Genomic DNA, 26,878 nt, shown 5'->3' with positions numbered 1-26,878 from the left:
GATGTTAACAGAAAATATGAATACCCTGATAAAATAGAATTGATGAATAACATGGGTTTTAAGGTTGGTAAGATGAAATATTTGAGTATTAATATGATAAATATGATCTATATGTTGCTTCAAAATAATGATGTTAAGACTTGGATTGTAATAAACAAATAGATATTAAGATGGATGAAATCACAACTGTCATTGTTGGGAAGAGTTTCTGTGATTAAGATGAATGTCTTGCTTAAAATGATTTTTTATTTTTATTTTAGACAACACCTATTTTGACCTCTGATGTACAATTTAAGTAATCTCAAAAAGACATAGCTAAATTTATATTGTATTGTATTGTATGGCAGGGGGAAAACATACTGGTAATTTAAATAAAAGATACTGCAAGAGGCAGAAGAAAAAGGAGAATTGTGCTTATCGGATTTGAAATTATATTTTGCAGCCTACTGTTTGGTCTGGATGAAATAACGGATGTTGCTAAGAAACAGGAAGCTTTTGGACTTAGAAGGGCATGGTTTGAGATTTGGGTGGCATAAATATCTATGGTGTAATAAAGCTGGGGTTAATGTAGATTTTAAAATTGTTTTGTTTGATGTGCCATAACAGATATAAATCTAGGCTGCGCCTGAAAATACCTTTGTGACTCTCTGCACAGAAAGTATTTTACAGAAATGATCACTAAACACAAATGGTTGATTTACTCTGATATATTAGAATTTTGTCAGGAAGAATGTAGAATTCTTCTTCAGAGAAGAATTAGTGGTAGAAGTATATGTCAATGATATCTGTATGTACAATTGTCCCAAAGATGCTTTTTAGTTTTTAAAAGCAACTACCATATTTTTTGGAGTATAAGACACACATTTTTTCCTCAAAAAACAGGCTAAAAATCTGGGTGCGTCTTATACATCGAATACACCAATTTCTACCTCCTGAAGCCCCATACCTTCACTAAAATGGCCGTGCATACCCTTATGCAGGCTTTCAGAGAGCTCCTAGGGGCTGGCGAGGGCAGAAATGAGCAAATAATGGACTGTCCCCCCCCCCAGCCCCCAGCAGCATTCTATAAGCCTCCGTAAGGCTATGCATACAATTTTTTTTGACAAAAAACGGGCCCATTTCCACAAAAAATGGATCGTTTTTGCTCGTTTCTGCTCCCCTCCCCCCCAGGAGCACTCTGCAAGCCCCCCCCCCAGGCTATTCTTGCCTTTTTTAAAAAGGGGGGGGGCATTTTTGTGAAAAATGGGCCGTTTCTGGAAAGTTTGCAGAGTGCAAAAACTTTTTTTTCCTTTCAGAAAGCTCTTAACTGATTGATGAGAATTACATTGATGAAGTGCTGTGCTAGCAGAAACAAAGTCTTAGGTGCTGCAGATTGTCAGCAATTTCCTTCTCCAGCACATGGATAAATACACCTGGAAACATCTACCTATCTACCTCTTTCATTATCTCCCTACATACCTACTGTATTTCTCTCTGTGTGTCTCTGTCTCCCTGTCTTTCTGCCTGTCTCTCTCTCTCCCTCTATCTACCTACCTACCCTCTCTCTCTCCCTACCTACTGTATCTATCTATCTATCTATCTATCTATCTATCTATCTATCTATCTATCTATCTATCTATCTATCTATCTATCTATATCTATCTATCATCTATCTATCTATCTATCTATCTATCTATCTATCTATCTATCTATCTATCATCTATCTATCATCTACATACATACCTACCTACTCTCTCTCTCTCTCTCTCTGTCCCTACCTATCTACTGTATTTCTCACTCGTTCGCTCGCTCTATTTCTATCTATCCTCCACTTAACAACCTACCTACTCTCTCTCTCTCTCTCCCTATCTACTGCATTTCTCTCTCTCTCTCTCTCTCTCTCTCTATTTCTCTCTCTATCCCTCTACCTACCTACCTACCTACCTACCTACCTATCTACACACACACACACACTCCATACCTACCTACTGCATTTCTCTCTCTTTCTCTCCCTCTCTATCCCTCTATCTACCTACCTAATTTTTTTTATTTGCCTCTCCAAAACCTTGGTGCGTCCTATACTCTGGTGCATCTTACACTCCAAAAAATAACGGTAGATTCCGTTTTCCTTGAGGACATTTTGCTTCTCATCCAAGAAGTGAAATGTCTTCAAGGAAAAAAGAAGTCTATTAAAGTCCCTTTAAAAAGGGGGAAAAAGCACATTTGGGACAACCATGACCTGGACTGAGGATCTCCATAGACGTGTATGCATAATTGTTAGCTTTAAAGTGGTTAAAATGGTGCATGGTTTTGAAAAACGTAAGACTGAATTCGAAATGGAACTGGGTACAAATTATGATTATATTATTACTAAATAGGGCGTTGGTTCTTACCTGATACGCCTCTTTTCATAGTGGGGGAGGAGTATCCAGACGGGGTTAACCTTGTCGTCTCATTGATTGGAGTGAGTCAGATAAGCTCTTTGGGACACGCCCACTGGTCACCAGGTGCTACCCAGTTATCAGCGAAGAACTCTATCCGACTCGTTGCACCATTCACTCCAGACTTCTTAATCCATATGTTATATTTTATTGCATCAAACAACAACATAATCCTATAAACCATCAACATAACACTTTATCAACATAACATTGTCAGGGAGGGGCTGGATACTCCTCCCCCGCTCTTTCTCCATAGTGAGGGGGAGGAGTATCCAGACTGGGACGTACCAAAGCCTACACGTCCCTAGGGAGGGAGACCCAGAGGCACATGCCCCTCCAACTCATGCCTGGTGAGGCGTGGCCCCCACCCTATGGACCGCTTGCAATACCCTGCGGCCGAAAGAGTCCTCTGCCAAGGCAAAGGAATCCAGTTTATAGTTCCTTACGAAAGGTGAGGGGGAAGCCCACGTGGCTCCCCTGCAGATTTTGGCCAAGGAAGCCTGTGTGGCCCAGGCCGTAGATGTGGCTGCGCTCCGTGTGGAATGAGCAGTGATGCGACCTGGCGTGGACAAGCCCTGTGACTGATAGGCAGTGGCAATACAAGATTGCAACCACCTACCTATGGTTGTGGAGGTCACCTTTTTCCCCGAGTCCCCGGCTGGAAGGAAACGAACAGGGCTTCGGATTTCCTGCTTGGCCTGGTTCTCCTGAGGTAGATCCTCAGAGCCCTCCTTACATCCAGAGTGTGCCACTTCTTCTCTAACGGGTGAGAAGGGTCTGGACAGAAGTTGGGCAAGATCAGTTCCTGTGCTTGGTGGAAGTAGGTGCACACCTTGGGGATGAAGGACGGATCCAACCGCAACACCACTCTGTCCTGGTGGAACACGCAGAGATCCTCCCTGCTGGACAGCGCTTGCAGTTCGGTTATCCTTCTGGCGGAGGTGATAGCCACCAAGAAGGCCACCTTAAGGGTCAGGAACTTAAGGGAAACAGTGTTTAGAGGCTCAAACAGAGCACCTGTCAGAGCATCCAATACCCTGTGTAAATCCCAGGACAGGTACCTGTGTACCGTGGTCGGTTTGAGATTGGAAGCCCTCTTAAGGAATTGCTTGACCATGGGGTGGTGAGTCAAACTCTGGTTCCTGCCACACAAGAGAACTGATGAAACGGCAGAAACCTGCCTCCTGATTGTGTTGGGAGCCATCTCCCTGTCCAGGCCTGCCTGGAGAAATTCCAAGACCTGTGGCACCGTGACCTGGATGGGATCGTGCCCCGGGAGCTACAACATGAGGAGAACGCATGCCATGTGGCACCGTAGATGCGCTCCGTGAAGGGTCTGCGGGTGGCCTGGATGGTTTGTATCACCCTGGGGGAGAAGAGGTCTTTCCTCAGGATACTCCGCTCAAGCGCCAGGCGGTCAGCTGGAGCCATTGGGGATCTAGGTGCTCCAGAGATCCCTGGCTGAGGGATATCTTCTCCTGGGGAATTCTCCAGGGCCTCTCCATTGACAGGGACTGGAGATCTGCAAACCACGGCCTGTGGGGCCAGGGAGGGCCCAACAGAACAACTTCTGCCCTCTCCTGCAGGATCTTCCGTATGACCCTGGGGATCAGGGGTAAAGGCGGGAAGGCATACAGTAGCCCCCTGGGCCAGGGGCACTGGAGAGCGTCCCCCCTTCTGCCCCCATGTCCGGTACCTGGAGAAGAACCTCGAGAGCTGGGCATTGAGAGGAGTGGCGAATAGGTCGACCTCCGGGCGTCCAAAGTGCTCCGCCACCTCTTTGAAGATCGTCGGCTGCATCCTCCATTCCATGTTGTCCACTTCCGCCCGGCTGAGCCAGTCGGCTCTGGTGTTGTCTACCACCACTATGTGCTCTGCCCTCAGAGACCGGAGGTTCCTTTCGGCCCACAGCCCCAGATGCCTGGCCTCCTGCATGAGAGCCCTCAATCTGGTCCCCCGCTGTCTGTTTATGTGGGCCTTGGTGGTGATATTGTCTGTGAGGACTAATACGTGATGGCCCCTGACTGAGCGATGGAAGTGTAAGAGGGCCAGGCGGACTGCCCTGAGCTCCAGCCAGTTGATGCTGTGAGTCCCCTCCGCCTGAGTCCAATGTCCTTGCGCCATCTGAGCCTGCAGATGTGCGCTCCACCCACTCAGGCTGGCTTCCGTAGTTACCGTTATGCGGTCTGGTGTCCAAAAGGTCTCACCCTTTGTGATCGCCGGGGACTTCCACCAAGGCAGGGATCGGATGACTTCTGCTGGAAGAAATACCTTGGACTGAGAGCAGCTCATGCGCCTCTGCTAGAAAGGCAAAAGGAACCATTGGAGGACTTTGGTGTGGAGATGAGCCCACGGGACGATGCCGATGGCTGAGACCATGGTACCCAGCAGTTTGGAAAGGATGGTTAAGGATACCCTGCGCTCCCTGGCTACCAAGTGGCTAGCTGCCTGAGGGCTATCTGTCTTTCTGGTGACAGATAGACCGTGCCTGTCTGGGTATCTATTAGGGCCCCTAGGTGGATCAGGCTAGTAGAGGGGTGGAGGTGGCTCTTGGCCATGTTCACCAAAAACCTGTGGTCTCTCAGGACTGTCATGGTGATATCTAAGTCCCTTAGGGCACCCTCAAAGGAAGATGACTGTAATAACAGGTCATCTAGGTAACATTGAATGCATACCGGAACCTGTCTCGGGTGTGCTGCCAGAGCTACCATGACCTTAGTGAATATCCTAGGGGCCGAAGACAACCCAAATGGCAGGCCCGGTACTGAAAGTGGTGCCCCAGGTAGCAGAACCTGAGATATCTACGGTGCTCCCTGGCAATGGGAATGTGCAGGTAAGCCTCCGTGAGGTCTATGGATGTTAGAAGGTCCCCCTGTCTAATCCCTTCCAATATGGAGTGCAGAGAGTGCATCTTGAACTTCCTATATCGGATATAGCAGTTCAGGCGCTTCAGATCCAGGATCACCCTGCAGCCCTCCGAAGCCTTGGAGATGACAAAAAGGATGGAGTAGTGCCCATGACCCTGCTGCTCTGGAGGCACAGGCTGAATGGCCCTAATCTCCAACAGATGCTGGATGGCCCTGCCTGATGGTGTCCTGCACCCACCTGTCAGAGGAGGAGAGGTCCCAGCGGTTGGTGAAGTACGCCAAGTGCCTCCCAATGGGAGGAGTGCTGACCTAGACTTAGTTTTTGCGGAAGGAGCGCCCCCCCCCTCTGCCTCTTCCGCCCCCTCGAAAGGTCGGCTTTTGCTGCCTGCCTCTCTGTTGCCTGGCAGAGAATCTCCCCTGGTACTGCCTGTTCCCTGAGTATCCCGCCTCTGATCCCCTAGAGGAGTCCTGACCCCGAAAGAAGGAGCCAGAGTCTTGACGCCGGGAGTAGGAGCGTCTGGAGTACATCGCCATCCTGAAGCTGCCCTTCTTTGGGGCGGTGGGAAGGACCTTCCTCATGTCCTTGTTCTCGATTAGGAACGGCTCCAGTGCTGGTCCAAAGTGGACGTCCCCTGTGAAGAGAGCTGATGCCAGTCGCCACTTGTGACTGACATCTGCCTGCCAGTGTCGTAGCCACAGTAGTCTGCGGGAAGCCACTGATGAAGCGATTGCCCTGGAGGCAAACCTGGCTGCAGCTAGGGTGGCATCCGACGAAAACTGGATGGCTGCCACCAGCTTGTTGATGTCCTGATGGGCTCGGACATCTGTTATAGGGGTGCGTTGCTGTAGCTTCTGCAGCCACAGCAAGGAAGAACGGTTAATGAAGGAGGCTGTGGTGGCTGCTTTCACCACCCAGGCGGCCGCCTGATGATCCCTCTGCAAGGTGAGGTCCGCCTTCTTGTCTTCCAACTGTAGGGCATCTTCTGGTTCCCCTGACAGGGTGGTAGTTGTGTGCAGAGCCACGACTGGAGCATCAATGGAAGGTTGTGCCAGCGTCTTCGCCATCTTCTGGTCCATGTTAAAGAAGACCCTGTCCGTGGATAAAGGTGAAGGACCCGCAGTGAGGGATGCCCACTTGCATTTGACCAGGTCAAGGAAGGCCTTGGGCGTAGGTATCGTGTCCGCCTCGATGGTCTTCTCATCAAAAATGTTCTCCACTGAGAAGCCCTGGCATGGAAGTGGAACCTCTGTAGCTTTGTTGCCCAGCTTGACTGCTGTCTTGGCCTTGAAAAGCAGAGATTTGAACAGTGAAGGCTGGAACAACCCGGTGAATGTAGGCTTGGGAGGTGGCATGCCTTCATCATCTGACAGCTTGCTCTCCCTGATCTCTCCCTCCTCACTTTCCAGGTCACTGTCTTCCTGGGATGAGGCTGAGGAACTGGGAAGGTCTTCCTCCTGGACATCCAGGTAGTCAGGAGCCCTGGGAGGGGAAGGAGGGGGCCCCTGTGTCTGTGGCTGTTAGAATGCCACTGCCATGCATTGCTGAAAGGCCCTCATCATCATCATCTCCTGGAAATTGGGTGCCCCTATGGAAGGGGACTGTCCCATGCCTCCCTGTGCCAGAGGAATGCCCAGGCCTGGGGATCCTGTGGGCAGGGCTGTTCCTACTGCAGAAAGGGAGGGGGATTGCCCCCCCTGAGCAGGGCCCCAAAGGCCAGAGGTGTCTATAAGGATCCTAGCCTGCATTGCTGGGTTCTCCTGTGTGGCTCTAATGGGGGAGGGAGTCCCTGGAACCTGCCCCTCTGTGCCCATGCCTGGGGTGCTCTTGTGGCCGCTTGTCTTCTTGCAGAGCCTTTCCAAGGTCTGATGCCTTCGCCTCTTGTACTTGGAGGCAGGCTTGGGAGGTTTCTGCCCCCCCTCCCTTGGATCTACCGTTTAGACTTAGCCTTTCCTCCCCCCCCCACTTCTATGGGCAGTCTCTGGGAAGGCCACTGACCTGGTTGAATGCTCTTCTGCCTCTCCGGTGAGGCTGCTGGCTGGATTAGCAGCTGCCTAGCTTCCTGCTTCCTCGGAGCTGCTGGACGCCGCCATCTTGGACCACATGGGTCCTCCCGCCTTCAAAATGGCGCCGTTCAGCTTAGAAGAAAGGGCGCGACTTTTAAAATTGCTCACCTAGCCGCTGGGGCTTTCCAGAGCTGCCGCGCGCCCTTGCCACTGGATTCCTGCCTCCTGCCTCCTTCCGACGCCGCTGTGGCCAGGGATTTCCTCTTCAGCTTCCCTGCAATTGTCTGGCCACGTGGAGGTAGTGTGGGCACTCCGCAGCACTTGGAAAAGCTGCGGTTCACCGCTTGACCCTGGGGGGAGCGGGGGAGCGCTCCTGCGCTTGAAGAACCTCCGTGGCAGGGCTTGCCTCCAGGACTCTTCCCTGCTTGCCCGGCAAAGGTCCTCACTGAGTGACTCCAGTCTCACTCAGTGGCCAGGGCAGCGTGCCGCCCCAGAGGGCTTGTGGCAGTTCTTCTTTGTAGCTGGGAAGCTAAATCACGGTGCTGGGAGGCAAAATTCATGGGTCCAAGTCTTTTTCCTTTAAATTCCAATAATTTGCTGGAGATCCAGAATGGTCAACCGTCCAGTGAGTGGACTGAGTCGATAACTGGGTAGCACCTGGTGACCAGTGGGCGTTCCCAAAGAGCTTATCTGACTCAGTCCAATCAATGAGAGGACAAGGTTAACCCAGTCTGGATACTCCTCCCCCTCACTATGGAGAAGTATAAGCTTTTATTGAAATACGAAACAAAAGAACAAGTGAAAGAATGTAGGATAAAATGGGCTTAAAATGCCATAGGTAGTGTACCTATGGATCAGTGAGAGACTATGTGGTGTAAGGTCTGAAATTTATGCTATGTTATAGTCTTAAAAGAGAATTTTTATAAAATGCTACCTCTTTGACACATCACTGAAACAACTGACTAGAATGTATAAAGGTTCTTCAAACTTATGCTGGAAATGTAACCAACAATAAGGGACATTTTATCACTTGGTAGACATGTAAAATGCCAGAAACTTTAGACTCAATTACATATAACAAATACAAAAGATTTTTAAAAGTCATATACAATTGAAGCTATTGGCTTTTGAGATTTGATGGATAAGCAGCTGGGGGAAGAAAACTATGGAACATTGTGATAAACTGTAGCAAACTGTTTTATTCACAAAGGTGGAAAGATTTGATTTTACCCTAAATCTTTGAGCGATGGCCCTGAAAATTGCAAAGTTTAGACTATCTTCAACATTATCTCTTGTTTTTATTTCTCAAGCTCAGGGAGATGTGAAACTCATATGTTGATGTTTGGAACAGTCTCTTGTAACTGATGAGAACAAACAAATTGTAATATAATCTATGTAAGACAGAGTTGCTGCAAAGAAAAAAAATCTAGCACTCTGGAGGAAGATTTACAATTGGGTTTAGGTAATTTCGATTCTCACTGATTCTCAGTGCCATTTCTGAGTGAACTCTAAAATGCCTATTAATCTCTGGTGCCTTGAATGATGTGGGACCAATTATTTGTATCAATCCAAGTCAGCCACTTCTGCTCTAAGATCTGTAGTGGAAGCTCCTATTTATTGTTCAGTACCAATACTGGTCCAATTGGCAGAAGCAGGGTAGAAAGTGTCCCTTGAGTTCATTACCATTCAAGGTTCATCAATCTCCCTAATTACAGGCCTTGGGGGCCTTGGCCCTAAATTTATTTTTCTATAGTCTTTTCTTATGCATTGGTTTTCAGTTATCAATGTTCTTAAGGGATATGTTAGTTTTATTACTCCTGGCTTAGTGCAAAACAATGATTTGCAAGATAAAAAGGAAATAACAGCTGTGGAAAACTGGAAGAGGGGAAGCAGAGCAAGAAAGCACATATTGTCAAGCACTGAGATAGCAGTATGCTTGGAAGAGGAGAAATACTGCTCCTTGTAATGTTTTAAGTTTATATGCTAAAATAAGATTTAAGAAGTAATTACAAGTTGATAAATATCAATATTAGAGATGTGATGTGAACAATGCAAGAGAAGTAGAATGAACTATTCTCAATCCCTATGCCTTTCTTTATATTCATTTTACCTGTTGTCTGTCAATTCACCCTGTCAGGGTTCCACGTTGTTGTATGCTGGTAGGACTAAGAGAGTAGATTCCCTTGCTAGCATAGTTAGATTTTTCTTTTTCCTGAATTATTTCACAGAAATGTTTTCATCTCTTTTCATATTCAACATACATCTGAAAAGAACATACAAATGCTAAAGCATAGTAGCAAACAGAGGTTCCACGTCACTTCTTTTTCTAAAAAGGCCTTCTCACTCCAAACCCTTTTAGAGGGATTTGGCACAATTTTGGCACAGTAATACTAACAATACTAACAGTCCTGATACTGATAATTTAGTATTAGACTAGAATGGAAGAGCCGGTTTGGTCCAATAGTTAAGGCACCAGACTAAAAACCAGGAATCAGTGATTTCTAGCCCCACCTTAAGGCATGAAAGCCATCTGGGTAACATTGGGCTCGTCAAACTCTCTCTCAGTCCAATCCACATCACAGGTTCATTGTTGTGAGAAAAATATGAGAAGGAAAGTGTATTAGGTACGTTTGCACCCTTGAGTTATTCATAAAAATAATAAAGGCAGGATAGAAATATTATTTTAAATTATTATTTATTACACCTGAATATTATTTATTATACCTTGACCTATTGTTAAGATCTCTGATAAGCTCAAGAGAATCAAAGAAATGTCAATAAAGTCAATAAAAAGTAAAGATAAAGAAGTAAGTACAATGAAGTGATTGATCTCACTCTCCTTCACCAAAGGCCCAGGTGAAATACATTCTCTGCAAAAATGTTTTGAGGCACTCAATTCCTTACTTCTCAGCTTCTGCCTTTTCTACTCAGATTACAATTGATGGATTTGATAGACCAAAAGACTACCTATTGAGCAGGACAGCCCTGCTGGGAACTTCATACAAAAAAGTTGCTGGGTCTTGAGGCCTCCTATATATAGGAGGCACTTCCTTTCTGCACTACACTGAAATGAAAGTAGAGTTTTGGGTGTGTTCATATACTGTATGTAGCACTTGGGCACTGTGAGAAGACATCAACAGGAAGTGGGTACTGTTTTGAAAGAAAAATGTGGCTTCCTAGCCACATTTCGGCCCCCAAATTGTAAAATTAAGAGGTACGTTTGTCTCTGAACTCATTATTTCCACTTCACAAATATGACAAATTATTGTTAATAAACAAGTTTCCTAGGAATGTTTTTATCCATATGGAGCTCTGCATACAAATTACAAACAAGTTTAAATAACAATAACAACAACAATAACAACAAAAATAATGACTTCGCAAAAACTACCTTACTTAGAACTGCCTATAATGCTCTTAGGTCCTTGGTTAGGACTTAAACTGTTAAGTTTTTACCATTTCCAGACTATGAATTGAATTGAAGATTAAATCTTAAATAACAACAACAACAACAATAATAATATGGTTGTATCAATAGAAATAGGAGCCTTTGGCACAATACCCAAAGGGTTGCCTAGATACATGGAAATTTTGAACTTATCAGACCTGAATATTCTCGTTTTGCAAAAACCCACCATACCTGGAGCTGCCTATGTACTCAAATGCTACATTAACAGTTCTTCGGTCCTTGGTTAGGACTTGAATTGTTAAATTTCTACCAGTCCCAGACTGTGAATCAAACTGAAGATTAAATGAACAACAACAATAATAGTAGTAGTAGTAGTAGTAGTAGTAGTTGTAATAGTAGTAGTAGCAGCAGTAACAGAAGCAGCAGTAGTAGTAATAGGCATCTTGGGAGTGATCCCAAAACAACTTGGGTGCAATCCCAAAACAACTGGAGCACCACTTGAGCACCATTGGCATTGACAAATTAGGCATTAGTCAATTGCAGAAGGCTGCCTTATTTAGATCAGCTTCCATCCTGTGACGATATCTGTCACACTGTCAAATATCCAGGTTTGCCAATCCCAGTTCCTTGGTAAGGACTAGGTAGACAAAAATGCCAAATCCAATATGAACATCTGGCTATCAAGTGTGCAATAATTAAAGGAGGAGGAGGAGGAAGAAGAGGCTAAATTTTGGCTGCAAAAAACCAATCCTTAAGAACAAATGCTTATAAGACCAGGATTGAGAAGGTGGCAACAGATAATGCTGCTAGTTGTTGCAAGAAGATTGTAGGTCAAAGTACCAGCAATGGTACATTGGAATATCTGCAGGCAAGAACTGTTGGGACAAAAATATTGACAAAGTACAGGTAGGCTTTGCTTAACAACAAATCATTTTACAACCTTCCAAACTTTATGAGCCATAAAGTACCGCTGGCTGCTGTAAAAGGTCATGCTGCCTCCCCCTCACAGACATATGACTGCATGTCAGATGGACCAGATTGGGCATTCCATGGTCCCATGACTTTGATTCATGATATTTTTCCAGAGAAGAACACCCATTCACATGAATCGGTTCACTTAACAACAGTGACATTCACTTAACAACCACCCTGAAAAAGCTTGGAAAATTACGTCCAGTTATGTGGATTCCTTGATGTACAACTGTAACAACTTACTTCTAGGCTCAATAACGGTTGTAAATTGAGGACTATCTCCTGTAATAGAAAATGAAGAAGCTATGATCCTCTAGGACAGTGATAGCGAACCCTTTGTGGCTCATGTGCCAAAAGTGGGGGGAGCACAGGGGGGTCAGGTGCGGGCATGCCACACCCATAATGCTATGCACATGTCCCAGTACCCATGCACGCACGATCAGCGCTCCCCATTTTTGGCGTACTTTTTTCACCTCCCCAGACTCCAGATGCTTTATAGGAGCCTGGGGAGGGGGAAAACAATCTCCCCGCCCCCCCCCAGAGGCCCTCTGGAGGCTTCAGAAGCTTCCCTGAGCCTCCGGAGTGTGAAAAACCATCCCTATGGGCAGACCGGAAGTTCAGGAACTGACTTCCGGTTTGCTCATAGGGCTGGTTTTAGCCCTCTGGAGCTTCAGGAGGCTTCCCTAAAGGCTCCAGAGGACGAAAAATGGCCCTATGGACAAACTGGAAGTCCGGTTTGTATGTAGGGCTGTTTTTTGTCCTCCAGAGCGTTCAGAGGCCTTCCGGAGGCTTCCCTGAAGGCTCCGGAGGGCTAAAACTGCCCCTCTGAGCAAACCAGAAGTACATTCCCGAACTTCCAGTTTGCCCATAGGGCCGGTTTTTCGCACTCCGGAGGCTTCAAGGAAGAATACCATGGGTAGCCAAGAAAGCAAACAAATGGGATTATAGAACAAATCAATCTAGTTCTCACTCTATAAATGATTAACCTCAAATTATCTCATTCTAGAAATATTTCGCAAAGACCCAACTCATTTGCGGAGTTATAATCTAGAAAAGGCAGAAGGAACTAGAAAAAAGGGTAAAGCCACAAGCTTGATTAGCCCAATTGTGGCAGTAATTATACCATTTGAAAACCTGAAAAACTAGGTTCCAGACAGATTGTTCTGAAAAGGATCTATTTATGTGGATGTTAACACCACACTGATTGCTACCAACAGACCAGCCAGCCAGCCAGCCAGCCAACCAACCAACCAACCAAACAAACAACCCAACTCAATCAGCTCCAACTTTATAATTATCTCTTCATGAAAAAGATTGGATATGGTTAACAGATTTGTTTTTAAAAGCCTGGAAATCAGATTTAGCACATAAAATGTTGATTGTTTAAAGCACAGCTGATACCTACATACACCACTAGATTTCTGTACTGAATATATGCAGTAATCATCTGGTGTTACATGTGGATAGACACATAACATACAAACATTCCTAGTAAATAGCATTGCAAATTAGCCTGCATAGTTGAAATGCTTTATGTCCAATCAGACCATTGGATTATCCAGTTCTGTATTAGCTACTTTGATTGCCAGAATATCTTCAAATCATTCGGGATTCCCCCCACCCCACCCTCCTATCCTAGCTCTCCAATTTTCTGTTCCAGATACAGCAAAGATTTAGCATGGGAACTTTTGAATTGTAGAGATTATATATGGCAACTACCCCCCCCCCAGTTCAAGTCACGCACAGTTCTATTGAAGGAATCCGTTCACATTTCTAACCAATGTCATTACATCTTTGCATCTGGGGACTTGCCCCATAGGCTACTGTTGTTGCATAGAATGGACTAACATCACAACCAAAAAGAAGAAAAAGCTTCTATTTATATATACATGCTGATTTGAACTACAAAATTAGATTATAAAAACCACAGAAATAAAATTTCTCCATGGTTCCTTTAAAATTTTTGGACAGCTGCTGGCATACTACATTTGTCTTTGGCAGTGATCAGTTTCATCTTAACCGTTTACTCTTCACCACATTTCCTTAAAGTTATTGACAAACGGTCCATATGCTTTTGCAAGAGCTGAGCTCTCAAAAGACGGAAATGTCTTGCACAAATCTACTTCCTGTTCATGAAGAATATGTGGGTTAGCATAAGCAACTGAAGTTTGAAAACTTATTAGATGCCCCTAGCTACAGAGTTGCCTTGTTACTTCAAGCAGACATACTGTTCTTTCACTTCACTGTTATTCATCTCCTTCCTATTTCTCTTCTTCAGGATCTGTCTTCCCGCTAGAGACCCAGGTTAAATAGCTTTTTGGCTTCAACTCATATTGGCTCTGATTTCAATAAGGGAAGAAATTATGTTATTCCTCCTGTCATTCTTCCCTTATGTTGTTCCCAATATCTTGCTCTTTCATAGGATCTGACAGAGACCATAGGACTTACGCCATCAAAGTGATGATTAATTGCAATTAATTAAGATTTTTATTATCAGAATATGCTTCAGAGCATCAGCTTCAAGAATATCCTATATGCATAACAAAGCTTCTGAGCCTCAACACATTCCTGATGCAGTTCAAAAATGAGAGAATGACTCCAGCCAAGTATTTTGCTTGCTTCCTGGTACAAGTAGTCCTCGACCTATAACCACAACTGAGCCCAAAATTTCTGTTGGTAAGTGAGACAGTTGTTAAGTGAGTTTTGCTCCATTGTATGATCTTTCCTATCACAATTGTTAAGTGATTCACTGCAGTTGTTAAGTAGAGCTGCGGTGACGCGGTGGTTAGAGTGCAGTACTGTAGGCTACTTCTGCTGAGTGCCAGCTGCCTGCAGTTTGTCAGCTCGAATCCCACCAGGCTCAAGTTTGTCTCAGACTTCCATCCTTCTGAAGTGTGTAAAACGAGGACAAACTGATTATCGGGGGCAATATGCTTACTCTGTAAACCACTTAGAAGGGGCTGTAAAAGCACCATGAAGCGGTACATAAGTCTTAGTGCTATTGCTAGTAACACTTTCCCCATTGACTGCTTGTCAGAAGATCGTAAAAGGTGATCCCATGGCCCTGGGATACTGCAGCCTTTATAAATACATGCCAGTTGCAAACGTCTGAATTTTGATCATGTGACTATGGGGATGCTGGATCGGTTGTCTAAAACATGGCCATGAGTCATTTATTTTAGTGCTGCTGTAATTTTGAAGTCACTAAATGAATGGTTGTAAATCAAGGACTACCTGTTTACATGAATGCCTTGTGGGTGGACATAGTTATTGTGGCAACCAATGTATGGGAGCATCCATGACCTGTTGTCAAAATTCCAGATGTGTACATTAGCACCTCCATAGCTGGAGCTCTTGCTTTAAGGGCTTCTCTCTCATATATTATTGCTGTGATAATATAATACAAAACATAGAATCACCTTTCTGCTTCAAAATATGGGGAGAAGACACTTGTAGCCCACCCATATTTTTCATCATTTTCTGTATCTTTTCCTTACCACTGAAAATAAATCCCAGAATAACTTTCTCCTTTCTTTTCCTTTTCCTTTCTTTCCCCTCTTTCCTTTCATTCCTTCCTGCCTGCCTGCCTACTCGAAGCTGTACTTTTTAGAAGCAGTTCTTTTGTTTGCCATGTTCCTTTATGACATGCAATCATTTAATCATTACAAAAAATAATGCCTATGCCATCTCAGTGCAGGTTTGAAACTATAAACAGAACCCAAGAAAGCAGTTTGTCCAATATGAGTGTGCACGTGTCTATTTCACAGCTAATTTTGAGTGTTTTAGTATTAGGTTTTTTAAAAAAATATATAATCTGCAGGGACCTTTTCATATTTGACCTAGTTTAATGAACTTCTTGTTTTGAGGGCTGCTTTATTTCTAAAGCTTGAAATGATTAAAGCACCAACTTTAAATCAGAAAATATGGATTAAAGGCATACTTAATTTTTTATGCTAATTGGTGTTCATATATTATTGCTGTGATAATATAATACAAAACATAGAATACCTTCTCCATAAATAATGGATAGTAATACTCATCTCTTAAAACTGTGCATTCTTTCACACTTCCTTCATTGTCACAAAAAGGCAGTGGTCTTCCATTTTTAGTAATATGCAAATGCATTTAAATTTAATCAGTTACTAAGCTGGCTCAAAGACAGATGAATAAGAATCCCTTCAACACTGGGCAGTCTGGCTCTTTTTACTCTTTTTACAATCAGGAGATGACCTTGTTTAGAAAATTTAATACAAAGTACAGTTCCTTAGCTGTTAAATAAGAAGATATTTAAAGGTATTAAATATATATTTCCCAAACTGGTTCAAAGTCCCTTTAAAATTCTACATGACTTAGGATGCAGACATTGAAAATCCATCCACAGGTAGTCCTCGGCTTACAACAGCTTGTTTTGTGACTGTTCAAAGTTACAACAGCACTGAACAAAGTGACTTATAACCATCTTCGCACTTATGACCATTGCAGCATCCCTATGGTGGTCACAGTCAAAATTCAGATGCTTGGCAACTGGTTCATATTTATGATGGTTACAGTGTCCTGGGTTTATGTGATCAGCTTTTGCGACTTTCTGACAAGCAAAGTCAATGGGGACGCCAAGTTCACTTTACGACATGTAATAACTGCAATGATTCACTTAACAACTGTGGCCAGAAAAGTAATAAAGAGGAGCAAAACTCACTTAACAAATGTCTCACTTAGCAACATAAATTTTGGCCTCAATTGTGGCTGTAAGTTGAGGACTGACTGTACTCCCATACCAACTGACTCATCAATAAAAACAGGTGAGGAGAGATCTTTCCTCCAGGCAGCTTCCACCAGTCATAGCAAAGCAGTAGAGAAAGGGAAACCCCATCTTAAATTCCCTCCATAGAGACCTACCTATTAGCACTATTGGTGCCTTTTGACACAAGAGTTCTCACAAATGACCAAGCTCAGATTGTTCTATTTGGGACACATTATGTAAAGTTTTTAGAGAGGTCTATACTGTGATCCTATCATTCCTTCTGTAAGTAGAAGGAAAGAGGAGAGGACAACCAGCAGCAAAATGGATGTTCTCAGATACGGTGGCAACTGGAGGTTGGAAGATCTGAAAGACCAAGTTAGGAATAGATTTGGCATGCAGAAAATCTATCTATGGGGTTGCTAAGGCACCAACATGGTGAAGCATAATCAATCAGTGTCTTTTGGCACAGGGAAGGTTCTTTTCTTCCCTAGAATTTTCAATGGATTTCACTCTTCCCCATTTTGGCATCCCCCTAATCAGGGTGGGTTCCAGCTGCTGCTACTGCCAGTTTGTTCAGGGATGCACTGCATGAGCACGCTATGCACGCATGCACAGTACTAAAAAAAATTACTTCTGCGCATGCACAGAAGCAAAAAACAAGATCGGCACTGCCAAGAGAACGGGTTTGGGGGCGTGGCAGGCCAAGTTACTATCTACTTGGCTGAACCGGGCCAAACCAGTAGGAACCCACCTCTGCCCCTAATGTATTGGAAATGCAACTCTTAGAGCCAGGATCCTATTGGGAATTCTGAGGACACCATAACTGTGTGTATTTTTCCTTTAATTTAATATATTTTATTTATAAATTCTACCTTGTTTTTTATGGAATGGCCTGGAAGCTCTACTGTATGGCAGCAGGTAAGCCTTTCAATTAAAGATGCAGCCTTTTAAAATACATAAATTATGGATTTCAGTGCTAATGTTTATGGAGGAACAAGCTCCATTGAACAATAAGGTTTACTTTTGTGTAAAAATACATAGGATTACACTGATAAAGCTTGGTGAGAGATTTATAACTTCAAAACTTCCTTACCTGAATAAAATAAGTTTGAGCATCTCTACTTTTAAGAATCAGTGGCTAGCAGGCTTCTTCCCCACCTGCAGTTTTCCTCCTCTTTTCAGGGGCAGATTATTGAGAGAAGGGAGGACAAGACAGCTATGTGATAATGTTACCTCAGGAAAATCAAAACAACTTCAAAAATAGGGAGGCAAAAGCTACTATTGTATAGACCAGGCAGTGTTGGCTTTGCCCTTGATAAACTCATGTTTCAGTTCAATCATGAGAAATAAAAGGTGGGAAAATGTTCACTTGCAGTTGAGAAAGTAAATAATAGGGAAATCCCCAGGGATTTTGATGAGAAGCTGCAGCCACAGATGGGATGTTTCTTTGTGATCACTTGGCAAAAGAGAAATATTCCAGAAAGCCAGAGTTCTTTCCTATGCAAAGGGCAATTCCTGACCAGTGCTTGTCCAAAATGAAAAGGATTACTTGGTCTCAAAGATGTATTTTAATGGCCTGTTGGGGCAAAGGTCTACCTGATGGAAAGCTAATGCTTTCTTTTGGGCATTAACCCATTTTGTAATGATGGATTCTGAATTTGTGCCATGCTTTTGGTTTTGTAAATTGTTTTTTTTTTTGCTTTAATACTATATACATAAAGTCACCCAGAGTCACAATTTGTGAAATAGGTGGCCATATAAATTGATTAAATAAACAACTAAATAAAATTCTGATAGCCCCTAGATTCTTGACCTTTCCTTATAATACACATAGACACACAGGCTTTCTAGAGACTATCACATAACTGCACATATTGTCTTTCTATGCTATTAATCCAGGCCAGCCTTTGTTCCTTTACCAAGATATGCCAGTAACCATGTTTGACTTCCAGGTAAGCTGGTTATCACATTATAAAGAGTATTAAACACCAATACAAACTTTTGTCTTCCTATTCAATGCAAGCCTGATTGATGTAATCTGATAGCATTCATGCTGAACTTTGGTAGACTGTCAGTGGGAGGCAGAGTGTCTGGAATATATTATATTTATATTCTAGGAAGCTGTAATGTTTGTAAGGGAACAAACCATAACATCTTATTATATATTTAGGTAGGTAAGCCACTTAGAAATGGTATTGATTGGAGCAGCATATAAACCTAATAAAATAAATAAATTATTATAAAGCATACACTTCAAAATAAACTACTGCCTAATGTTAAGCAACCTTTCCTAATTGTGTCTGACGAATGCCCCAAATGTTTGTCCTTAGATTTTGAATGAGTTCTTTTTCTTGTAAACAATTATTTGCATTTCTTACATAAATATATCTGCGTAGTGTTTCCAAGTGTACAGAGCACGTTACTTGCATTATCAAGCTGTAATCTTATAACAATCCTGTTAGGTTATATTATTATCCAGCAGATTACAATGGGAGGCTCTATTATTTGGGTTTCAGAGGAAAAGGTACACAGTGTTAATGGAGCATCCATTCATTCTAGGAAAAGGGTTCAAAAGTCTTCTTTTCTCCATAAATCTTCCCTTGATGCAAACGCAAAGAGGAAGGAAAGAGGTGACAAAGAAAACAATCAACTCTTGATGATTAAATATATCGATGTTGTTAATGCCTGGCAATTCTTTAAATTCAATTTCAAAATGATATTTCATTGCATGTGTGACTGCAATCCTCGATTTACAACAGTTCATTTAGTGACTGTTCAAAGTTACAGTGGGACCGAAAAAAGTAACTTATGAACGTTTTTCACATTACGTCTGTTGCTGCACGCCCCCCATGGTCATGTGATCAAAATTCAGACGCTTGGAAACTGACTCAGATTTATGACTTGAGTTGCAGTTCCCAAGGCCATGTGGCCACCTTTTGTGACCCTCTGACAAGCAAAGTCAATGGGGAAACCAGATTCAGTTAACCATATTGCTAACTTAACAACTGCAGTGATTAACAGCTGTGGCCAGAAAGGACATAAAATGGGGAAGACTCACTTAACAACTGTCTCACTTAGCAACATCAATTTTGGGCTCAACTGTGGTTGTAAGTCAGGGGTGTCCAAACTTGGGAACTTTAAGACTTGTGGACTTCAACTCCCAGAATTCCCCAGCCAGCCGCTGGCTGGGGAATTCTGGGAGTTGAAGTCCACAAGTCTTAAAGTTTCCAAGTTTGGACACCCCTGTTGTAAGTCAAGGACTACCTAAAGTAGCACTTGTCTGACAATGATGGTATGGCAGCTTTAGAGGGCAGTCTGATATCTTGAGAAAAGTTACAACTAGAGACCAATATTACAAATTCACACTTCTGCAAAACTCCAAAGTATCTTTATGGAATAAAGCACTTTATAGCCCCTAATTGCAATAAGATAAGAAAAACACAGCAAGGAGAAATGGGTGCACTTCAATTATCCCGAAACCTGGTTTTATTTTGCCTGAGGCATTAAAGCTGAGATGGTGAACCTATGGCATGCGTGCCAGAGGTGGCACACAGAGCCCCCTCTGTGGGCATGCATGCTGCCATCAGCTGCACTTCCGGGTTCCGTTGTGCGCATAAACGCTGGCCTTTATGCATGCGTGTGACAGAACCAGCTAGTGACAATGTGCATGCCCACGCAGCCGGCCGCTCTCTTCCAGATCCCGCCTCGTGCATGCATGAGGGCCAGCTGGCTGGCGCACATGCATATGACGGAACCTGGAAGAGAGTGCCTGGCCACGTGCGCATGTGCACCAGACCAGCTGGCCAGCACACTTGCCCGTGACGGAACCCAAAAGTGCAGCTGGCCACTTTGCTCATGCGCAACAGCCAGCTGTTCTCTTCTGGGTTTTAGTGCTCTGGCATGCGCACACACGCTGCGCTAACGTGTGCATGCACACAAGCGCTCCTGTTTTGGCACGCCGTACCAAAAAGATTAGCGACCAGTGCTTTAAAGTATCTCGAAACAGTTCTGCTCCCATCTATCCTGTGTGATTGTGGCTAGTTGAAGAAATCCCTGCAGCAATGGAAATAAAAAGAAGTGCCACAGAAATGTATTAAGGGTTTTTAAAAACTTTTTCTCCTTTAATACTAATAGTGCACACACACCTGCAAAGGATCCTTTGATCTTGAATAACAGACGTGATACCGATCCTCACACATTACTTTGCAGACCAGTGGAATGAGTGAAGTAGTCTAAGGGTGGAGCAAGCGATCAATTTTCATTTGTTTATAATACCCAAACTTTTTCAAGTGTATATGTATTCCTGGAATAAAAAGTAATGCACTTAATTTACTAAATAATATTGCTCATTAAGTCTTTTTTTTTCTTAAAAAGAAAAATGTGCTAATGTAAATTTTCCCAAAACGACTCCAAAAATTCTGTCAAGTAATTATCTGGTCTAGAGAGTTTCTTATGAAATGAATTACTGTTAGAATCATGCACTACCATTCTATGGGAGTCAAAGGAATTCTATATTCAGCCCTTTTGATTCCTGGTCCTGGACAGAAACTACAGAGGAAAGTAGTAGAAACCCCGCTTCAGAAGGCATCCCATGACCCCATCTGGAAAATGATGGATCCTTGAGGTTAAATAGCAGGAAAGATGATAAATGTACATAAAATTACACATGGAGTAAAGAAAATGGAACCCCACCCACCCACCCCCATTTCTTATAATACTAGAATTGCAACATTTAATGAACTTGAATGGCAGGTCAAACAAAACTAGCATTTCACCACAGAGCACGTAATTTGAGTTGGAATTCATTTAATTAACATATAATAAGCCCTACTAGCTTGGATATCCTTAACAGCAAATTAAACAGATTCACAAGTTAATTGAGGGTAATATGCTAGGACTGAGGAGTCTAATGCAATTGTTCCCAAGCCCCTCTACATGTCCCTCCAATCACTGTTAACTCTCCATAGAAGGAAGAAAAGACATGGGCATCAGATTCAAAGCCCAGAGTTTTTAGCCAATGTTAAAATTCTGGCTATATGCCATATACGCTAACAGCTATATGGCTTTTCTAAGAACATAAGCAGGGAATCTCTGAAGAATAACAACTTCTAGGAGAAAATGTGGTTGATCTCATTCTTAGGTGATTCCTATCTAACTGATCACTTTGGGAAATGAGCCATGACCTGATCCAGTGTTTTCTGGATTACATTTAATAGTGTATGGTTTGCATATACCAGGGGTGGCGAACAAGTTCGACAAAAAGAGCCAAAATTTTAAACTGTGAGAGTCAGAGAGCCACACCACACGCTCCCTTTCGGTGCTAAACCCGGAAGTACGGTCTTGAGACGTTTCCTCAGCGGAGCGGAGCTCCTGAAAGGGACGCAGGCTCAGCCTGCCAGGCTGCCACCACTCCACTGAAGACATTGCTGAGCAGAGAAACGTCTCCGTTCCCAGCCGAGCTGGTGGAGCGCAGGCAAGCGTCGTCGCGTCGCCAGGGGCGGGGCAAGACCGTACTTCCGGGTTTAGCGCCGAAAGGGAGCGCACGATCCAGGTTTAGCGCCGAAAGGGACAAAATCCAAACTTGGCAAAGAGCCACAGTATACAAAATAATGATAAGAGGCAAAGAGCCGCATTCATTTTGGCCGGGAGCCGCATGCGGCTCGAGAGCCGCGTGTTCGCCACCCCTGGCATATACCATCCATTCAGATAGCATGAAAATGCAGGGTTATTCAGATGTCACACCTGTAGTTCTTCCATGATATCTTATGGGTGGAGATTTATTTTGTTGGTGGAAGAACCCTATAAAGTCCACATTTAATTATTTCTTTTCTGAATTCCACACTTTTAAATAAAATGTAGTATGATGCATTCTTTTTTAGTGATAACAAATGTTAATATGAATTTTAATACTTACAAAAGTACCCTCTCTGCAACCAAGTCAACTACCACTTTTCCCAATGGCTTATTTTGTTCTGAGAAATTGAGATACTGCTATCTCAAAAGCAGATTGCTGACAGGTTCAATAGCAGAGCAATCCCTCTCTCCACATGGATTGGCAATGAATGTGAAAAGAATTATTATGAACCAGGATGTGTGACTCTCATTGCTTGAGTTGATCTCTTATCTGGAAAGAGTACATCCCATTATTGGGTTCTCATGTGTTTTAATTACTGTTTTCTGATTTAGCATTTCTATCCTTTTGCTTTGCAGAATTATTGGACTGTAAGTCCCAGAAATCCTATTAGCATATTGGCTGAAAATTCTGGAAGCTGTAATCCTAACATATTTGCAGGATGCTGTATTCAGAAAGCTGATCTATTGCAAGCAGGGTAGCAAATTAATTTACTCCATACTCACCACACAAATTTTTGCCTAGAAAAAAAAATGCTTCTGAATGGTGTAAAGAGCAAACTGCTTTGCTTTTATTTCATGGCATTTAAAAACGTGAATTGTTGGACCATATATATAAGGGCATCTCCACAAAGCTATAGTCCCAATCTGTTTTTCTTGTATGCTGTAAGTGGCAGTGTTGTGGCAAGCTGAAAACTTTTTATTCCGTGTGTAAAATACTGTAATGGGGAGGCAAGGGGGATTGAGGGGGAGCACTGAAGCAATGTAACAGCAGATTTGGCTTGTGACTGCTGATTACCTCAATTATCGCACTTTGACAAAAGTGGCCTGATCTTAGGTCAAAAGTTTAACTTCACTATCCGTTACACCTGATTGTTTCTGAGCAATTGTCATAATTACACAAATTGTGCTAACTTGCTGACTGGCTCAACAATCAATTTTGCAGAGAAACAGTTTGTTATTTTTTTTCTTCTTCCACCTTCTGTCAATCAGTTTTTTCACATTCAGGAAAGGATAATTTGCAACCCATCCTTTCCTCTGCATAAAACCTTCTCTGCCTATTTGCCTGGAAACTGAGGATCTCTGAACTGCAAATTTCAAAGCTTCTTTGCTTAGTCAATGCCCATTTTTAAAGGAACATATTCCAGGAACATGAACATGGTAGGTCAAGCTATGCAACAATTTCAACCAAAAGTTGAATCATTCTCAGAACCTAGATAATAGCTTTTGAAAGAAGTCAGGAGAGTCATACAAATCCTCACTATGTATAGAAAACAGGTTGAAAATTGCATTCCTCATTGTTGCAGTCTAAACTTATGCTATTATACATGCAAGCCCAGAACTAGAGATGCCATCTCCATTTTACACCCTTATTTTTCATTTTACAAGATTTTGCTAATATAGGTAGTCCTCATCTTACGATGAATTTTTGCTGTTAAGTGAGAAAAACATTGAGTTTTGCCACATTTGTTAAGTGAATCACTGCAGTTCTTAAATTAATAACACGGTTGTTAAGTGAACCTGGTTTCACCATTGATTTTGCTTGTCAGAAGGTCACAAAAGAGTCACATAAGAACACTACAACCGTCATAAATGTGAGTCAGTTCTGAAGCATCCAAATGTAAATCATGTGACCATGGGGATGCTGCAACGGTCATATGTGTGAAAAATGATCCTAAGTCATTTTTTTCAGTGCTATTGTAACTTCGAATGGTTACTATCTGAACTGTTGTAAGTCGAGGAGTCCCTGCAACTATGGATATGAAAATGAACATTTGCTTTTTTATGGTTCTACAAGAATTATTAAAAATAAGGGAGAATAATCTGCTTTTAGCAGTTTATGAGCACACGTTTCTAAACATCTACAGGTGAAATAATGCTCAGTCAACTCTCTTTGCTGACAATACCCATTATCTCCTGCTTTTCAAGTTAATCCTTTTTTTTCAATCTTCATCATCTTCTCTCCAAAGGAATCTTGGTTATTCAACATAATGTTCAAGAAAACTGGCACAGTAAGTATTTAAATTATTGATTATAATAGAACAGGTCCTAAAAAGGTAATTCCCACAAACTATGAATTTACACAAAAAGCCACACACAAAAGAGCAGGAGCTATTTGGAGGCACAACTCCAGCTTCAAATAGAGAGCTGTAGATCATACATCCTTCTGCCACCATCTTCCGTACTAGACAGCGGATCATTCATTTCAGGATACTTAAAATAAACCAAACTTCTTTTTGGTGGCAGGCACATGATTATTAGTAAAGCTTTGAAGCAAACTAATAGGATAAAAGTATATTAGTATTTGATTTTTAAAAAAAACAAAAAACAAAACCTGAAGCTATGGAGTACAAAGTTCAGTCATGGTTCTCAAGAGAGTTTATTTTCTATGTCTTTAAAGTGGCTTGCCAGGGATTTGTCTCGTCACATCTAAACTTAAGTGCTCAGAATGGCTGTCTCCTTAGAGACAAAATCCAACATGAACCTGAAAATACCAAATGCGGGGGTGGGGGTGGGGGTGGAAACCCCTTCAAATATGGCCAGGCTTTTTCAATCCAGTTTTCTCCATTGTGCCGGGATTACAATCCCCTTGAAATCTCAGCCACCATGATGAAGGCAGAGGACGACTATGAAGTCTCAAGACATCCAGAAGGGACCAAGAATGCTGCTTGAAGGAACATAGCTGTGTCGTCTGTGATGGCAGCATCAGAGATGCACTACCCTGTAGAATTTGGACAGGGTTGCCCCTTTTTTGGGGGGGTCATTATTCCCTGAGCTGGGTAGTGATAGCAGTGAGTGATGTTAGTTCAACTTCATTTAGGCACTCAAGGTTACAAAAGGGCAGTGAGGAATTGGCTGCTGTTACTAACATCAAACAAGAAAAGAGGAAAAAAAGGGGAGAGCTGTTTTTTCATGAAGCTGATGTCTAGTCTATAACAGACACATATTTATGGAAACATTAAGCAAGATTTAACCTCCATGGGGAACTGGAGGCAACATATGACCACACACCTCTCCAGATCAATGAATCTCTTTGCTCCCTCCATAGTCACACCCTCCCTCTAACTTAGATAGGAATCCTAACAAGACAGAATATGGGTCTGTGAATACTGTTCATTCCAATGAATACTGTTCATTCCGACTATATTCCCATGACAGATTGTCAGCCAGGGAACTGCATTTCATGCCATTTTAATCAGGGAGTGTTGAATGTTAACATATAACCCACAAGCAGAAGTCTCAAACATTATCACATCACCAGTCATGGTCACTTCAAAGTGCTCTATATTAACACCCTCCCTGTGCGGTACATAATATATCTTTCCCCTTGTTAGGTTACCTCACCCTTGATATCCGTTTGATGTTAAAGACCCCCACATCCAAGTAGCTAGAATGATGAAGGGGAAAGGAAGGTGAAGTTAAAAATCGGCTTTTGCCGCGGTAGAAGCCGCGGCAGCAGGAGGAGGTGGTGGTAAAGGTTGGGGAAGGCTTCGGAGAGACTTACCAGAACATGTCCGAATCGTTCTTCCAATTCCTCAGCATTAGGCATAGGTAGTTTGGGGGTTGCAGGCTGTTTGGGGGGTAAAGGCGAAGAAGCAGTCGGTTGGGTTTTAATCTCCTTCGCTGGAGACATTTCCATGCTGCTGGCTGCATTACCCATTCTCAGATTTTTAAGAATACAAAATAAAATCTGGGAAAAGGCTGCGAGTTGAAAATTCCCCCGATTTTCCCCTGAAGCAGAAAACGGTTCAAGGGGAGGAAGAGTCTCCTATAAGAAAAATCACGCCCATAAAATAAAATAAAATAAAAACAGGCGGGAAAAAGATGGAGGGTGTTCCAGAAACTCCCTGCACGTGCTTTAAAAAAAAATCTTCTAAGGCAAGAAGGAGCCGTGACGGTTGTCCATGACTTTGCTCTGGCGTCTGGAGTTACCGGAAACAGGAGAAATAACGGCCGCGGCGGACTAGAGGGAACGTCGCCCAACGAGGTGACCGCTAAGCTCCGCTCCTTTGGGGCCACCACCAGGCAGGAGAGCGCTGCCTCGCGCTTTTCTGCATTCAAATAGATGGGCTCAATTTCCACGCGAAGGTAGCAACGCAACTTTTTTTCAGAAAAAGGAGGTGCATCCTCTATTCCGCTGCAAGCGGCGGATAGAGAGAGAGAGAGGACGCGTGGCCGCTCTTGGGAAGGCGAGAAGTGACGAGCTGCTCAGCTTAACTTCCCCCTCGCCTCCACCCCCAAAAGAGGAAGGCTCGAAAGCGAGAGCACAGGAAGTCACAATGCAGGTGTTTTGGCTTGGAATATTCGTGCGCCGAAAATAAGCTAGCGGCAACTTTTCTACACCGCTGCGCTGCAGGTCCCCTTCTGTAGAGGTCGCAGGCGAAAACGTTAGATCTCTCCTCCGGTGGCTTCGTCCATTGGCACGGAAGGTCTCCGTTGGGCTGAAAGGCAGAAAGCAGCCGCAGAGGGAGCGCGCGGATTTTGCAAAGACTGGGATGGGTAGATGGGGGAAGCAGAAGAGAGCCGAAAGGGACGACGCAGCTTGCCCATTCCCCCAGGCAGGAGCCTTGGCCTGGAAGGGAGGAGACGCCGGGGGAGGGGAGGAGGGGGACTA

At 43.4% G+C, this 26,878-nt stretch overlaps 1 protein-coding gene across 3 annotated transcripts in view; it reads right to left on the bottom strand.

The window, feature by feature from the left end:
* FMNL1 (formin like 1) overlaps positions 1 to 26,497 on the bottom strand; it is a 104,013-nt gene extending 77,516 nt beyond the window's left edge. For all 3 annotated transcript variants that reach the window (XM_081933328.1, XM_081933330.1, XM_081933329.1), the window contains exon 1: positions 25,769 to 26,497. In XM_081933328.1, the coding sequence (XP_081789454.1) occupies positions 25,769 to 25,924 (156 nt within the window). In that variant the 5' untranslated portion in view covers positions 25,925 to 26,497. The remainder of the gene's footprint in view (positions 1 to 25,768) is intronic.
* Between the last annotated feature and the right edge of the window lie 381 nt (positions 26,498 to 26,878).

The sequence above is a fragment of the Natrix helvetica genome, assembly GCF_964273705.1.
Source record: "Natrix helvetica genome assembly, chromosome: Z".
Classification (NCBI taxonomy): Eukaryota; Metazoa; Chordata; class Lepidosauria; order Squamata; family Natricidae; genus Natrix; species Natrix helvetica.
Note: the sequence above shows the minus strand (reverse complement) of the source record. Positions and strands in the feature narration are given on the sequence as shown.